Here is a 17,264-nt window from a genome sequence, read left to right on the forward strand (position 1 = left end):
AAAGTAAAAACAGTGATGTAGTGCTCATTAAAATGTGTTCAGAATTTGCAAACATGATGATGATTCACCTCTCCCCTACATTACCTGGATGAAAGTATCGGCATTGTTATCGGGGATAGCGGCCGTGTGTTTACGTGGGGTCCTACCGATACCAGAATTTGCACCAATAATGGTCGCCAACAATCAGCCCTGTTGATCCATTTTAAACGCCTCCAGAATCCGCTGAACCTGCCTGCTGTGTTCACACCTGTGCAGAACAGGGCTGGATGCTGATTGGCTGTTACCATGTGGCGCACCTGTGTCAGGAAGCACCTGCATTTATCCTCGTTTATTCTGGGTTTTCTTTTCCTTTAATTTGTCACCCAGTGTTTACAGCAGAGTGGGGGGAAAAAAAAAAAAAAATCATCCACCCTCCCCATCCGGCTTCACCTGCTCCTCCTACAGGCTAGCCGGGCTAAGCTGTCGCTGTAGTCCGGAGCCGAAGCCCTGCTGGGTCGAAGCCCCGCTCGGAACCTGCCGTTGGATGAACCTCCACCCGGAAAAGAGGAGAAACCGCCTATATGGACGCTTCTTCTCCGCCTGTGACGGCGTCGCGGCCAGCTAGTGAGCAGCCCGCAGCTAGCTGCAGCTAGCGGCTCCGCTGGCTAACCATCCCGGCTAGCTCGAGGATTTAACTCGGCTTTTCTCGCCTTCTTTAAGCCCGTTTCCGTGTCATGCTATCGGCTGCTTAACCGAGTCAGGTTTGTAGGCTCATTTTTGGACCTCGCGGGGGAAAGCTCGCTTTCTTAGTCGATCTAGGTCAGCTCGTCCGGCCGGTGATGGTTATGTGGGTCATCGGGGGGGTTAACTGGTTAGCCAGAACAGCTGGTTAGCTGCGGACGCGTTTTTGTTTTATTGGTTTTAGAAGAAAAATAAGAGTGAATATCGATGCGTGTGCTTGAGTGGGTGCTGTGGTCTCTGTGCAGCCGAGCTGGGTGATGGAGCAGCGGGTGGATTATTTTATATTTCTGTTTTTGGACGCTGACTCGTTAGTTAGCCGGGGGATGCTAGCTGCTCCACTAACCAGGTGAGCGCAGCCTGATACAAACAAAGGTGGCTCGGCTCGGCTGTGTCGGAGGTCCGTTCCGCCGCGGGCCTGGATTTAGCCTGGATTTAACTAGCACACTTCGGCCTGTGAACGTGTTTATGTGTTTCAAGCCACAGCGCGTTGACGTGTGTCTGCCTCCTTCACAGGCTGGGCATGCTTAGCGGGGAGCTGCGGGTCCTCCGAGCCTAGCAGCAGCAGGCAGCGGCAGATAACGCGACCGTGTCCGGGTGGTGCTCCGGGAGGAGGATGGCATTTCACGGCGCAGGCCGGCAGACCGTGTGTGGAGACCTATTTCCGGGCTCTGAGCTGGGCCACAAGTATTTCTGCGTGAGCTCCTCCTGCGGAGCCCCCTCCACGGGCCTCAGCGCCACACCGTGCCTCACCGGACCCACCGCCCCGGCAGGGACCCCTCGTCACCCCACAGCCCTCGGAGGAAGCACCGGCGGCGGCGCGGCGGTGCCTCAGCCCTACAGCAACCCAGCCAGCGAGGTGCCGAGCCCCGCAGAGATGGAGCCAGACCGACCCATCGGTTATGGCGCATTTGGAGTTGTTTGGTAAGAAAACGCTGTGATCGTAATCATGCTTCACATCCCTGCTGTCAGAAAGCTCCCTCTGCTCCGACTTCCATCTTGTTTGTGCAGACTTGAAACTCAGCTCCATCTTTGTTTACATGCGCTCAAACTGTCACCACACAAGATGGCATCACCTCATCGCCATCTGGGTTCATCACCAGCCTCTGATCATTTCTGGTTAAGCTGGTTTGAGTGGTTTTAGACCTTTGATGCTCTGCACAGCTGCAGCCTGAGGCCTTGCCCCCCAGCTGTAACCTGGCCAAGCTGTCCTCAGGGTTGTGTGTTTTGGATAAAGCCTGAACCCGTGTGATTGGTTGTCAGTGGGCCGATAAGTCAACAGGTCGTGTAGAACATGTTAGAAAATGTGTGTTTGCTGTTATGTAAGCCGGGCTGGATTCACGACAGGTAAACGTCACGGTTGCTTCCCAGCTGGTATAGGAGCTGGAGTTTGGAGAGTAAAACTGTCTGTGAGAACTGCACATCATTACTGTAGACCAAACCACGGCCGCCTGAGGCTCCACCGCAAACTACAACAGCATCATCTTCACTGCTGCTGGGGGGGGGGGTCTGTGACAGGCTGCTAAATCAGGCTCAGTGAAACAAGATTTATTCAAAGGTCAAAGGAGCTGATGCTGCTCTTCGTCTTGTCTTCCACACTCTGTTCAGTTTACTTTAATAATCACATCGGAGGTTTAAAGACCTCATACAGGGATTCATTTTAATGTAACTGACCAATCAGAGCTCCCCCTCACTGAGTGTTTTTTATAAATGTCTGTTTTCCAGGTGAAGCCGTGTGCAGACGAGCAGCTTGTTTCCCTCGTCTTTAGATTAGCGCCGTCCACCAGAGACGCTGCAGCCCAAAGAGGGGCCAGCACATTTACTGTGAAGCTTTAATTCTGCTTCCTGTGTACGTTCATGAGTCGTGTTGGTTAAACAGTCATAGTAAAAATGTTTGGCCCTGATCTTCTGGTACCGTGGGCGTGCACGTCCCTGTATGTGGTTTGGCATCAGCATATGAGGAATACACGGCTCATTTGCAGTTGCATCCATATGAACGTGGCCTCTGCTTCACAGTGAGGCTGATGTAGGTGTGTGACGTGAGCCCCACACTTGGGTAACTGCACCTGTCCTCCAGCAGCACCGTCTCGTCTCTTAGATGCAGCGTTTTCAGCCCAAACTTAAAGGATTAACCCGCCATGGCCTGAGGCCTGCTTTGTGTCGAGCACTAGAGTCGCTGCGCTGAACCTGTGACTCACTGTAACTTTATTCACTTTGAGCAGCAGTTAGCTGTTGTGTGTCTGCAGACCGAGTGACCCTAAACTGTGTCGTCAGACTGTCTTCTAGCTGTGACAGGAAGCGTGCGCCTCGTTTCCTCACAGGTCGGTGACCGATCCTCGGGACGGCCGGAAGGTGGCTTTGAAGAAGATGCCCAACGTCTTCCAGAACCTGGTCTCCTGCAAGAGGGTCTTCAGAGAGCTGCGGATGCTGTGCTTCTTCAAACACGACAATGTAACGACCTGCGGGCGCTTTTATTTTGAAGAGGCTCTTATTTGGATGTGGACGCTGAGCTGATGCCGTTTTTCTCTCTCCGTGCAGGTTCTGTCGGCTCTGGACATTCTGCAGCCTCCGCAGATCGACTGCTTCGAGGAGATGTATCCTTCAGTCCTTCTGTCCCAGTTTCTCCTCATTAGTTCTCCCTCACGTCCTCCTTTAACTCGCTTAATTTAGCCGCCGGTGTCCGGTCTAAATCCAGCTCCTCGCAGATGTGAAGCACGAGGCTGCTGATGAATATTGAATGTGCATCATTTCTAAAAAATGTTACATCGGCACTTTTCACTGAGCGGCCCCGGCGCTCCCCCGCCTCGGAGGCCGGTGCTGGGCGATGCGTCGTGCTCGTGTAGGCGGAGGTCGGTCCGTGTGTGAGCGTGTGCATTTTATTTTTTTTCCTTGACTGCTCACCGCCCCGCAGCTACGTGATAACAGAGCTGATGCAGAGCGACCTCCACAAAGTGATCGTGTCTCCTCAGCCGCTCACCACGGACCACATCAAGGTCTTCCTCTACCAGATCCTCCGAGGTGAGCCGGCTCTTTCGCGTCCCGCCGCCACACGGGCCGAGCGACATGATCGCGTTCAGTACGAGATTTAAATACACCGCCGGCTTCAAACGCACACGTTCATCTTTCTCCTGAAGAGGCAAAGCTGCCGATCATCATCCGCCTCCGAATGTCTCGGCCTATATTTAAACAGTCGTTCAGTCTCGCTGCCTCGCTTTGTTTACTTTCCTGTGACGGTCTCATAAGCTGCAGCGAGCAGCGTGTCCTACTGCAGGCTCCATCTTTCCCTTTAAATCTCAGATTAGTAATGAAATTTTAAACTTCACTGGAGGAAGTGAGTTTCCTGCTGTAGTTCTGGGAGTTAGTTGTCTTCGTCACCTCGCCGGGCGGGTCGGTGACGTGTGATGTCTCGAGATGGAAGCAGAATAGCAGAAACGGAGGAGAGTGAAAGAAGTCGTCACAGTGATGCTGGTGGTTTAGACCAGCGGTCTCCGGACCACGGACCAGTCCCGGTCCGCGAGAGTTGAGGCTCGTTTCTATCGTTCACTCGGTTTCTCCGGGTCTTTCCTGCGTTATGAATAAATCTTCTTTTGGTGCCGGTTTGATTTTGTTGTATTTATCTGCGACACCTTAAAGGCCGGCCTGTGAAAATGTTGTTGGGCATAAACCGGACGGCGGGGACCGCTGATTTAAACGTTGTCGTCGCTCACCAGGAGGACGACTTTAACTCTTTCCTCCATGAAGGTGACGACCTCGGCGCATATCGATACAGACGTTTATAAGCGGTGCAGAATCGAGGTTCAGCAGGTGAAGGCTTAAAACTCTGACCTCCTCTCTGTTTCCTGTCCAGGTTTGAAGTACCTGCACTCCGCTGGGATCCTGCACAGAGACATCAAACCCGGAAACCTGCTGGTCAACAGCAACTGCCTGCTCAAGGTAACGCCGCACTCGCCTGTATCAGAGGCCGCGAGGCCTGGTTACCGGGGTTATGAAGGCGGTTCGCTTGTTACCAAGTACATTGCCATGGTAACTTGTGCTGCTCTGCGTTACGGTCGAGATGCAAAATCGACACCTGCAAAACCACCGCGGTCAGTGCTGGCGGCTAAAACGTTGGAACGGTTTTCTGATGATCCAGGGGGTGGAGCCTATCACAGCTGTTTAAGCGGGGGGGTCACAGATCCCCAGTCTGTGGCAGGCGTGGTGCAGAGAGACGCACGGCTCCCGTTCATGAAATCACCAGTTAAAGCTGAAACTGGAGTGGAAAAGGGGCGGGGTTTAGCGACTGGACGAGGGCGTCTGTTTGAGATTTTTAAGGGCAAAAACGAGGCGCGCTTTATTTAAAACACGATCGTTGTGGCAATAATTAACACATACAACAGATACTTTTCCGACCTGTACCAGGCTCAGAGACGGCGATGCTCTCACAGCGGCGTTTGTAGCTACACCAAGCAGGAGGAGCCGATGAGTCTGAGGAAACCACTCGTTGGGAAGTTACTCAGATTTTCGTGGTGTTGAAACGTCTTTGCTGCGTTTGGGCCTGACGCTGCGCTGTGGGAGGGACAAAAGTTGCCGCCTTTCCAAAACACGAGGAAACCAATCAGCTGCTTGCTCGAGTGACTCGGATAGAGCTGTTGACGTTTTTTCCATTTTGCTCAGATTTGTGACTTCGGCCTGGCGCGTGTGGAGGAGCCCGACCCGTCACGTCACATGACGCAGGAGGTGGTGACTCAGTACTACAGGGCGCCGGAGGTGCTGATGGGCTGCCGGCACTACAGCTCGGCCATCGACGTGTGGTCGGTGGGCTGCATCTTCGCCGAGCTGCTGGGGCGACGCATCCTCTTCCAGGCTCAGAGTCCCATTCAGCAGGTGAGACGCCGGGCGCCACGGCAACCGGCAACACATTCATTTAAAAACAAAAACCTGCAGAGCTGCTGATAACAGGTTCAGTCAGGTGACAGGGTTAGCTCCTCCTCCTGTTAGTTCAGAGGTGTGGCTAAGATGATGTTCAGGTATGTATGCGTAACTTTGACCTTTGAACTTTTGATGTACATCCACCTCTCAGCTTTGATTTCAGTTTATATGAACATGTTAAAATGTTTCACCTGTGGACTCGGCTCAGGTAGAATCCGTGTTTGAGTCGTGCCGCGGAAAGTGGGATTAAAGATGGCGGCACAGCTGTTCCAGCTCTGAGGATCCACAAATCCAAACCTTTGTCTGGTCTTCTGTGATGTGAAGCGGTCTGTCTCTGTGTCGCAGCTGGACCTGATCACCGACCTGCTGGGAACGCCGCCTCTGTCGGCCCTGGCAGCGGCCTGCGAGGGCGCCCGGGCCCACATCCTGAGGGGGCCGCACAAACCGGTACGTGACTGCGTGGTGTGCTCGTGAGCTGAGCAGCAGCACGCCGCTCTCTGCTCTGGAAGAAGGCCGCGTTGCTTTCTTTTATTACACACATGTGTTCACAGTAGCCGCCCACTCGGTCACCCCGCAGCTCCCGCTAACGTGTGGTGGTTGTGTAACGCTTTACAGACACGGTACACATCCAAAATGTCTGCCAGGTAATGAGGTGGGTTTACTGGGAAATGTGGGACAGAGTGATGATGGAAGATCAGATCTGACCTGAAGTTCTGCTGCGTTGCAGCTGCAGACTCGCATTCGCACAAACAATCACAATTCATGTTTTTGAAAAGTCTGAAACTTTTGTACCGCAGACGATCACAAACACTTGAACCAGGAAGTCTTAAAGTTTTAAAAACGTTGACTGTGACTCTGCTGCATTCATTCTTTGTGTTGATCGTCTCAGCGTCTCCGGTGCTGACTTGTTGTTCGTGCTGTTTCTGGTCCTCAGCCGTCGCTGTCGGTGCTCTACATGCTGTCTGACGGAGCGACCCACGAGGCCGTGCACCTCCTCTGCCGGATGCTGGTCTTTGATCCGGTGAGTTGATGCTGAGCTGATGTCCGGCTCCTCCGGCGCTCTGTCGTCTTCTGACCTTCAGCTCGTTCTGTTTAATGTTTGCTGTTGTGACCCAAACGTGGACACCTCGGTCTGAATTAACGCTGCAGCTGTTTTACTCCAACGAACAGCTTTAAGTCGCATCGCCTGTAACGGCGAGGTCTGCTCGGCTTTCGTTCCCGCTCGGTGCCCTCGCCGCTTCTTTCAGGGTGTAAGTTTGGTGAGCGGCACACGCCATTGGCTACGAGTCTCTAGATGTTAGAAGAAGGAAGAGGAGTCGGCGACCCTGGCAGGAAGCTCGGAAGAGAGCGAGCATGACGGCGGTAAATCTCTGGGTTTTTAGTCGTTGGCGAGTGATTTGGTGAGCGGGTCTTGTGGACTTGTAAGTAACACCAGCTGATTGATGGGTCTTCAGGGTTTTTCCTCGTCACAGTTTGGGGTTCAGGAGAGCCACGTACTGTTGCTGTTACCAGATATCATATTTACTGCTGAGGAAATGAAACCCTGGACAGTTATCGCTGAGCTGTAACAGCTGAGGCGACTCGGTGACGTCAGCACAGAAAAGGTTTCTGTCCCACTGATAAGTATCCATTGTGATGTAACTCACTACTGCAGCCAGAAGGTGGAACTCTGGGCGGTGCAGCCCAGATGTTTCCACAGCTGTGCTTTTGTCACAGCTGTTGTCTCTCTCAACACCGTGGATTTAAAAACCAAACAGATGCTTGAAGTGCAGATTTTCACCTTTCATTCGAGGAACTGGACTGATTTTTGTTTTGTTAGCGTTTCGTCTCAGAGTGGATTTAATGCAGCTCGTCTGACATTTTAAATCTTCTGCTCACACTGAGACCTTAACTCTGTGCCCGGGTTGCGCCTTGTATCTGTGGATATTTGTGCTGTATGAAAAGCAGCACGTGCACGGCCTTTCCGTGAAAGTGGTGACACGATCGAGCACAGCTGTTGATCCACTGCCAAACTCAGGTGTCACTCGTTAGCTGAGCGCTGGTTTTAGTCCAGCAGGACAGATGTTCACGTGACACCCGGCTGAATGTGTGTGACTGGTAGTTTCCTTGAGGGTGTTGCACAGGGCTCAGTACTTGGGCTCTACCCCTGTCCCTAGCTCTGCTGTCTTTGACAGGTTCGAGCCAGTTTCCTTGCTCTGCCTGCAGGAGTTGGTTGCTCACATGAAGCCCTCAGGTTCCCCTTATGATGCTCTCCTTCCTCGATTTTTCAAAGAGGTTTTTCTCACTATAGCATCAGCTGTACAATCCATTGTAAATAGTAGTTTGTCCTCTGGTGTTGTACCTGTCAATCTCAAACATGCAGTGATTCAGCCTCTACTCAAGAAACCTGCTCTTGATCCTGATATTATTGCGAATTACAGACCTATTTCCAAACTGCCTTTTATCTCAAGGATTCTTGAAAAGGTAGTTTACAAGCAATTAATGTCCTTCCTAGAAGAACACGGTATTTTAGAAGTTTTCCAATCTGGTTTTAAAGCTTTACATAGTACCGAATCTGCCCTTTTAAGAGTTTTTAATGATGTGTTTTTGGCAAATGACTCAGGTGACTGTGTTATTATCGTGCTGTTAGATTTAACTGCTGCTTTTGATACAGTGGATCATAATATTTTAATTTCCCGTTTAGAGCAGTTGGTGGGTATGCGGAGTGCCGCACTGCAGTGGCTCAGATCCTATTTGGCAGAGCGAACTTTCTCTGTGAAACTCGGGGAGTTTGTATCCTCTGTTGCTTCTCTTCAATGTGGGGTCCCACAGGGTTCAGTTTTAGGCCCGCTTCTTTTCTCTCTAGATCTCCGACCCCTTGGGTCTATTTTCAGGAAACATGGGATTTCTTTCCACTGCTACGCCGATGACTCCCAGATTTATTTCCCATTTAAAAGATAAATGGCTTCTCAGTAGACCTGCTGCTCAGATGCCTTGATGAAATAAGGGCCTGGATGGCTTTGAACCTTTTACATTTTAATGAACAGAAAACAGAAGTGGTGGTTTTTGGTGGCGCTTCTGAGGCCACTATTATAGATCTTGGTTCACTGGCACAGTATGTTAAACCAGTCATCACTAATCTGGGAGTTAAAATAGAGGCAAATCTTAAACTTGAAAGCCAGGTCAGAGCTGTTGTAAGATCTAGCTTTTTTCATTTGAGGGAATTAGGCTTTATTTTGGCTATCTTATCGAAACAGCATTTTGAGACAGTAATCCATGCCTTTGTTACTTCTAGGCTGGATTATTGTAACGCACTTTATTTTGGGGTTAGTGATGCGTCCATTAGGCGCCTGCAGGTTGTGCAAAATGCTGCAGCACGTCTCTTAACTGGAACAAAAAAGTTTGAGCACATTACCCCAATTTTAATTTCACTCCACTGGCTACCTGTACATTTCAGGATTGTTTTTAAAATTCTCTTATTTGCTTTTAAATCTCTTAATGGCCTGGCCCCCCCCTTACCTCTCGGAGCTACTACAACCATATACACCTCCCCGTTCCCTTAGGTCCGCCAATCAGCAGCTCCTTAAGGTACCAAAAACTAAGTATAAATTTAAAGGTGATCGTGCTTTTGCTGTAGCTGCTCCAAAGTTGTGGAATGATCTACCCTTGCATGTTAGGCAGGCCTCTTCTCTCTCTGAATTTAAAAGTCTTCTTAAAACATATTTATTCGCTGAAGCCTTTGGCATTGATTAGAGGGGTTGACTTAATTTGTTTTGACATGTTTTAATTTATTTTAGTTTTTTTTTAGTTATTTATTTTATCTTATCTCATTTTAATTTTCTTTACTTATGCTTTTAGCATGTACAGCACTTTGTGAACTCTGGTTTTATGTTAAAGTGCTTTATAAATAAAGGTGGTATGGTGGTATGGTCTCACCTGAATCCGTCAGCTGGAGAATTATTCACTGTTCCTCTGCTCTTCTCTTCAGGCCAAGAGGATTTCGGGCAGCGACGCCCTCTCCCACCCTTACCTGGATGAAGGGCGTCTGCGTTACCACACCTGCATGTGTCAGTGCTGCTACTCCGTCCCCAGCGGGCGAGTTTACACCCGGGACTTTGAGCCGGTCGCTGAGCGTCCGTTCAGCCACAGCTACGAGAACAGCCTGCTGTCAGTGTGGCAGGGGAAAGGTACGCCGGCGGCACCGTGATGCTTTCCTTTGGCGGCAGTCTGAGCATGAAAGCGCGACTCGCTCTGGGTCACGAATAGATTAGGGCGATATGGGCAAAAATATTCATCACGATATATATTTGAAAATTTGTGAAAACGATATAACTGACGATATAATTGGCTAACAACATTTAACAGTGCAAATGCAAATTCCTTGATGAAAGTTTAACCAAAGGCATCTCCAGTAGAAATGTGCTGACATATCCTGAGTTAACCATGTATAATATCCACTGAAGTTAAAAAGAGGAGCTTTGCAACATTAAACTGCAGTGTGCCAAATAAAAAAGTCAAATACGGACTTTTCCGACCACAAGCTGCACGGGATTATAATGCACATTAAGCGAAACAAAGCAGTCAGATAAATCAAACTTTATTCAGCTCATTCTTCTTGCTTCCTCCACTTCTGTACCATTGATTCATTAATGCTGAATTCTATCACAGCAGCTCTGTTCCTGTGTTGTTGCAGTATATTAATGACTAACCTCGTATTGTGGATGGATTATCTCAGTTGTTCTCCTGACTGAAGTTTGGTCCGTTTACAGCATCCTGCCATGCGATTGCATTTGTCTCTAACCATCAGGAACCTTCACGTTAACTTTAATCGGGTGGAAGAAAGTTAGCATTCATCCTGCAGCTTCACTGTTTATGCTATGCTAACATAGCTGTGTAGCTAGCGGTCACGTAGCACATCATTATATAGCAGCTAGTCCAACTTCAGTAACCCTACAAACGTCACTGCTGTTTAGTTTTCTAACTTCATTTATGTTGGAAGTGATAACAGAGCTGTACGTTTGAATGCTTCAGAAATCTCTGTCAGAACATGCTATAAAAGTAAAAGTAAAGTGTGCGTGTTTAAGTAATTAGCGAGCTAACTTCCGCTAACTTCCTGCTAACGTCTAACTCCGTTAAATGTAATGAATTCTGTTTTCATGGATGCCTGGATGTTAAACTTCATAGTTACACCTGGTAAAGCAGCAATGCTGATCATTTTATTAAAGATGAAAGAATTTAGACAGTTTAACTCTCAGTGATGCTGCAGTGTTCGTTTGACTTTGGGACCTGAAGTAAACTGAGTTTAGGACCCAGATTACTCCCAGATTTACAAGCACCGTAGTCTGACAAATACGGCAATAACGACGGCCGCTTGCATGTTCTACAAAACAATTTGTGTATCTGACGGACAAACACCACACAGTGTGAAAACAAAGGCACTGCGCATGCGCGTTTTACCCATATTCTATCGCGATATTTCATTTTCTTATCGTTGCCCAACGTTGTAGCGTTGTACTGTGAACGGTATAATATGGCCGAGCCGTAGCCACGTAATGTTTGTTACAGGTTTTTACTTTAATTTTCCCAGCAGCAGGTGATTGATGTCGCACAGTCAAACAAGTCTTTGACAAACATCCTCTTTACCTTTCATAATAAAAGCCCTACAAACAAACACTAACTCTGAGAGAGAGCAGTAGCCTTCACTGTGAAAGTGGAGTGTGGAGGTCTAAACCTGGTGAAATCATCATCGAGATGATTTGAAACTCTTGAAATTATTTGTTTTTCTATAATACCGTATTTAATTTAGATATTTTATTATTCTTTGTGGTGTGTGTGGTATACTGTGGGGTTTTTGTTTTGTTTTTTTTATATATAATGATTTTTGCAGTTTGTCCTCCATAACTGGAGGTTACAGCTGTAAGCTTCCTTTGTGATGTTTGCGACTGATTGCGGCTGATGATCCCGTTTCTGTCCTCAGAGTTGATCCATCGCTTCATCACGGAGCACCAGCAGGGCAAACGGGTGCCGCTGTGCATCAATCCTCAGAGTGCTGCCTTCAAGACCTTCATCAGGTGAGGAGGATGAGGAGGGCAGGACTTCAGGGTGGGTTGAGGAAAACAAGGCGACGTTAAAATCAATGCGTTTGTGCTGAAACTGATAACATAGACTCGGTGCAAAACTACAAGATAAGCCTGATCCGGCTCTGTTTGTGGTCTCTTCCTGTTTAGGAGTTCTTTATTCCTACTGTCACCGAGTGCAGCTCATACAGGCGTTTTCTTCATTCAACTTTTAAGTCTTAAACACTTTTTCAGTTCTAGGGTCAAATGGTGGAGAGTCCCAGATCCCATTGACCCTCTTGGGGGGGGGGCACTCCCACAGGGCTTTAACCTGCCACCCTCCACCATTTGACCTTAGAACTGAAGAAGCTTTTCGGATGAGAGGTGAAACGTCTTCAAGCAACTTAAAGAAGTCCAGACGCTTTCCTTTCCAAGCTCCTCAGACTTCTTCCTTAATCCCTGTTTATACACCTCTGCATCTAATTATTAATCTCTCCTCCACATCTGAGCCTGATTCTACTGGAGCTCTCTTCCTGTTAAAAGGGAGTGTTTTTTTTTTTTTTTGTTTTGTTTGTTTGTTTTTTGTTGTTCCCACTGTTGCCAAGTGTTTGCTCGTAGGGGCCGTCTGATTGTTGGGGTTACAATATAAACCGCCTTGAGGAGGCTGCTGTTGTGGTTTGGTGCTGTATACATTACATTGAATAAGGTGACCTCAGTATTGTCTCTAACAGAAAAATGAGCGTCTGTCTCTTTGAGGACTATGACGTCGCCCTGGCCTGGTGAACACTCACCGTCTTTGTTTCCACAGGTCCACTGCGTGGCACTCCTCTAAGGTGTCCAGGAAGGAGGAGAGATGAACGGCGCTCCTCTGCATCTCGAGGAGCGACGGCAGTTTGAGAGGGGATTTCATTGGCTGTGGCATCTGAAAGCACTGAAGAGTTTGGGTCATCTTTTCTTCTTCTTCCTTTTTGTTTTTTTCCCTTCACCTGGAGGAGACCGTCACACCCGCCCACACCAGGACCTCGTGAAAAACCTCAAATATTTCCTCCCCCGTGATTCGACCCAAACTTCTGACGCTCGGCGTTTTTCGGTGCTGAACTTAAAAAAAAAAAAAAAAAAAAAAAAAAAAAAAGCTGCTGACGTGAGACACAGGAAGTGGACTGGATTTGGATTTTCATGTGTTCGTAGAGACTTTAAAGATTTTAACTGTTTGGTAGATTCGATGCTTAGTTGATGTTTGAAGTCATTCCAGCCCTGTGCAATACGGATTCATTCGAAAAGGCGATAAACACGGTGGGGGGCGGGGCTGCCTAGGATGTAATGGGTTGGTCGGTATGACATCATCGCCCGCCAAACATCGCCAAGGTCTTTGTTTCCTTTCTTTATAAATACCACATCACTCACTGTGTTTTCACCTCGCGGCGTCTTCATGGCGGCTGCGTGGTGATGATAATGCAATTTCACAGATGTAGCAGGTTTTAACCAACAGGTGTTTCTGCACACACGGTTACCTTTGCCCCCCCAACCCCCCGGCGAGCTGTTCGGTTCTTGTGTTTGACCACCCTTCTCCCTCGTCCAGCAGGAGTTTAATCAGGAATTCATCGTCCTCAGTTTCATTTCTCCAGGCTGTGTGGTGGCAGACTCTTATTTTGAAAAGGACGACAGGAAATTGTGACTGCTTTGAGTCGTCTGATGCGGTGTTCTGATCAGAAAGAGATATCTGCAGATATGTGGCAGCTTCTCCCCTAATGTGGACTTTTCCCTCCCGTCTCAGCGTGTGTTCTGACACTTCCCCGCTCGCCTCCTCCGCCCTCGCTAACAGGAAGAGGAAGTGACGGTGACGTTTTCTTTTAATTTATTGAGTGTTTGACAGGGGTGTGTCTCCACCGTGGCAGGTTACCTCAATCCAAGGAAAAATAAAAGCCTCTATAAAAAGAATAAACTGGAGGGGAAATGAAACCACTTTCCCCATCATTCCTCCAGATTCAGTGACTTTTACCTCGTGCTCGCTCTGAGTCGGTGTGGACGGGACGCTGTGGGTGAAATGCTGCTGGGTTTTTTTGTTTTTTTTGTTTGTGTTTTCCCGTGTCAGGCGGAGGCTCAGGTGTCCTCATAGATGAACTGCGTGAAACCACAAAAGGAGGCGGCGGTGTTACCCCGGTGTGCTAACGGGACGGCAGCGGTGCGTTTCCTCCACCACCCAGGAGCCTAAAGGTCCCAAGAACCCAGGAACCGTCCTTCAGCCCTGTAATCGGGTTCCCACGTCTAAATCTGAGAGAACTCAGTTCCTTTACTAAACTCTGGAAGCTCAGATTTGTTTTTCCTGAGTGTGATCTGAAGTGTTTGTCAGGATGAAAATGAGTCTTTCCAGCTTCCCTCTTTAGTTTTTTCTTTCTAACACTTGTTTTCAGCCGCAGGAAGTGCTGCGCTAAATGGCACTTGTGCATGGTGTAAAACGCGCTGCAGAAGTGCCTTAAACCTGCGTTCTTCCTAATGGCCAGCAGGGGGCGACTCCTAGCTGCAGGAAGGGTTAGTTGTAGAGAAGCGCGTCGCTCTGCGAACATTTTCCTGTTTGTGGTCTCAGCTTCTCGTCTGAATAAAACATGAAGGAGATTCGTAGTTTATGGTTGTCATGGTGATCTGAGGCTCAGCGGGATGTGCCGTTTTCAGTCAGATCGTTCCCGCCTAAAAGCACGAGTGAAAAACGGGACTTCACTAACCAAACGGCGTCTGCAGCAGCAACATCCATCTTTTAAATGCAGTGTGCTCGTCGTCTCCTTGTGGCCAAAATGAGAATTACAAAAACATCAGATGGAGGATTCGGAGCTTCTTCAGGAAGTGGCTGAAGGGAGTTTCTGGGCTTTGTTTGGACTCCTGTGGAGGAAACGCAGATAAATGACCCCAGTTCCTCAAAAGGCTTTTGGTCCTGCGGTGGGAACAAGACCGAAAATATGCACGAGGATTTTCAGAGTAAAAGCTCCCGATTTATCTTGTACCGCTCCATCCTGTGTCGGCCGCAGACAGGAAGCGGAGTCGTATGTTTGTAGCTTCAAAACCATTAAAAACGTTGAAGCGTCGACGATCAGCGGTGCCTGATGCTCACGGCTCTCCTGAAGTGTGATTGGTCGCAAGCCTGCAGGCCTTCAGTCTGAGGGGCCCGCTGGTGGTTTTGGTAACGCGCTAAACTGAAGGTTTCACCTTGAAAATAAGCAGACGCCGCTTTAGCCGCTGTTTCACACGCGAGAGGCGCCTGTTTAACACGGAAGCAGATTTTACTGTGTGTGTGTGAAATCAGCAGATTAATCATCCTGATGTTCTCAGTAGTTGATGAATAATTTCAGTTTCTCATTTTGTTGTAAAGAAAAAGGAAAAATCGCATCAGGAAGCAGCAGGCTGACGTCTGTGATCACACCTGTGGCTGAGCAGGCGTGTCATCCATCAGCCTGGTTCTGATTGGAGATTGGCAGCCCCTCCCCCACCTATTTAGTGCCGTGTGACTGCAAAGAAGCTTTTTAGGATCTCTGAGGGTCGACGAAGCAGCCCAAGTTTGTTTGTTTTTGGTCGTTTCACGAACTTTGCGATGTGAAGACTCGGCGGGAACCCACAGCTCGCGGTGCCTCGCTTCCTGGGTTCGGTGGGATCGGCGCCGGGCGTCCGCGCCGCTCCTGCGCCCTCCTGGTTTCTTTAAACTTTCTTGGAACCCCTGAAACCTCAGCTTGCGTCGCCGTGGAAACGCGGAGGGCGACTTGTATATCTGCATGTGTATATTTATTACCCCGCGGAGAGCGTTTGGGTCTGAATGCTGTGCAATGGTTGAGTTTGTCGAAGATGACGAAAACCTTTTGTGGTCGTTTTATTTAATTCATCTTTAGGAAGTGATTTTATTAGCAGGCTTTTATTTTGTTTTTGTTTGTTGTGATCGAATTAGATTTTTTGGGGTTTTTCTTTGTTTTTATGCGAGTCCGGAGACGAGAACGTTTAAAAAACAACAACAACAACCCTGCACAGCTCTGTCTGACTTCAGTCACATGACCGGAACGCTGCTGCTGGTTGGTTTGTCCTGCAGAGGAATTCTGTGTGAAGACCTTTGACCTTAACCTCGAAGGCGTTTCCTTCCACCTCACGCCCAACTTTTCCTCAGCACAGGCTCGGCTGTGTGACGACATTGTTCATCATGAAGCTTCTTTCTTGGCCTCCTTATAAATTACGAGCACGGACAGATTGGTGGCACCGGAGCGTCGTCAGGAGGTCGTGTGATTGGTTCGTTTCTTTGTTAGCGTTGAGCGCCGCAGACGTCTGCAGGTTGTTACAGTAAACTCAATAACAACTGTGGAAAACGGCCGTTTAGGAGACTTAAAGAAAAGTCAAGGAAACAATTTTGTGTTCTTAAAAAACGAAGTTTATTTTTGGCGGTGTGATCGTGAGGCTCGTCAGGTAAACCTGTCACTCGTCCAGAGACTCACACTTTTGTTTGTATTGACCAATCAGGTCCGAGCAGCCTCGGGTTGCTTGCAGGTAAACAAAGCGACCATCATGTGATGTAAATATCATGCAGCACGTTTCCTGCTGCAGATTGGGTCACAAATCCTATTTCTGTGAGTTTCTGTTAAAGGTCGATGATGAATGGGTCGTTTCTCCAGCCTGCAGATGTTCAGCAGATGTTCGCAGCGACTAAAAGTGCAACTCTGACTTCAGAGAGACGCGCGGTCACTCGGCCGTTTTCCCTCCGGACTCGTCTCTTTCCTCGTTTCTGTCGTCGTGGTCGTAGCGGTCCTTCCAGCTTAGGCGACCCGTGTTTGGTCTTTCCCTCCCTGCACTGTTCTCAGATCAGCCGTCGGGTGAAGCGGAGCGAGGCGGCTGCTCTGCTGTAGAGATTAGACTCGTTTTTCTTCTATGAAAAGAAACTTGATGTGTTGATTATTCTAAATATGATGTTTTAAAAAGATGTTTTTGTCTTTGTTTTAGCAAAGTTTTTGGTTTTTTTGACTTGTGTTCCCAACAAATACTTGAATTTCTTAAAAAAATGTTTAGAGTTAAAGTAGTGAATGACAGATACATAAATAAATGGACACTGGATAAAACTCTGGCTCGTGTTTCCTCTGCAGCTCATTTCAGCTGCGCTGCATCCACCGCATGATCTCATGTCGGCTTTCCTCAGTCATGTGACTGCTCCAAAAAATTAAAGAAACACTTTACAGCAGGGGGGGGGGGGGGGACTCCAGGCCTGCAGGGTCAGCACACCTGAATCACATGATTAGTTCATTGCCAGGCCTCTGGAGAACTTGGAGACATGTTGAGGACACGTGTAAAACCTGCAGGACACCGTCCCTCGAGGCCTGGAGTTCCCTTCCCCTGTTGTAATGTTTTGAGCTGTGTGTGTGTGTGTGTGTGTGTGTGTATAAATTCACAAAGTAGTCACGACCTGCTTCCTTTAGGTGGCGCCACAGAGGATCATCCACAAACCTCCCCTGAGGTCTCTTCATCCTCCCTCCTCTGCACACGCTCAGACTGTCCCAGCCTCCCTGACTGAGCTGTCCCTCTGATGGACTCATTTCTGGTCCTGTCCCTGCTGTCCAACATCTTCAGCTCGGCCTCCTCCGTCTC

General features: G+C 48.7%; 1 protein-coding gene across 2 annotated transcripts; it reads left to right on the plus strand.

The window, feature by feature from the left end:
- Window positions 1-288: 288 nt before the first annotated feature.
- Window positions 289-16,741, plus strand: nlk1 (nemo-like kinase, type 1). Of its 2 annotated transcripts, none has more exons than XM_085404853.1 (12): window positions 289-740; window positions 1,234-1,641; window positions 3,039-3,168; window positions 3,256-3,311; window positions 3,629-3,735; window positions 4,565-4,650; window positions 5,371-5,580; window positions 5,971-6,072; window positions 6,560-6,646; window positions 9,593-9,791; window positions 11,582-11,675; window positions 12,469-16,741. In XM_085404853.1, the coding sequence occupies exons 2-12, from the start codon at window positions 1,334-1,336 to the stop codon at window positions 12,515-12,517; spliced, it is 1,428 nt and encodes a 475-aa protein (XP_085260979.1). In that variant the 5' UTR covers window positions 289-740; window positions 1,234-1,333; the 3' UTR covers window positions 12,518-16,741. The 2 variants fall into 2 exon arrangements, with proteins under 2 accessions (XP_085260979.1, XP_085260980.1); XM_085404854.1 differs by lacking the exon at window positions 289-740 and adding an exon at window positions 798-1,066.
- Window positions 16,742-17,264: the final 523 nt, after the last annotated feature.

This window comes from Rhamphochromis longiceps, linkage group LG4, assembly GCF_057381845.1.
Source record: "Rhamphochromis longiceps isolate RC_006_pf linkage group LG4, R_longiceps_female_GT1.1, whole genome shotgun sequence".
NCBI lineage: Eukaryota > Metazoa > Chordata > Actinopteri > Cichliformes > Cichlidae > Rhamphochromis > Rhamphochromis longiceps.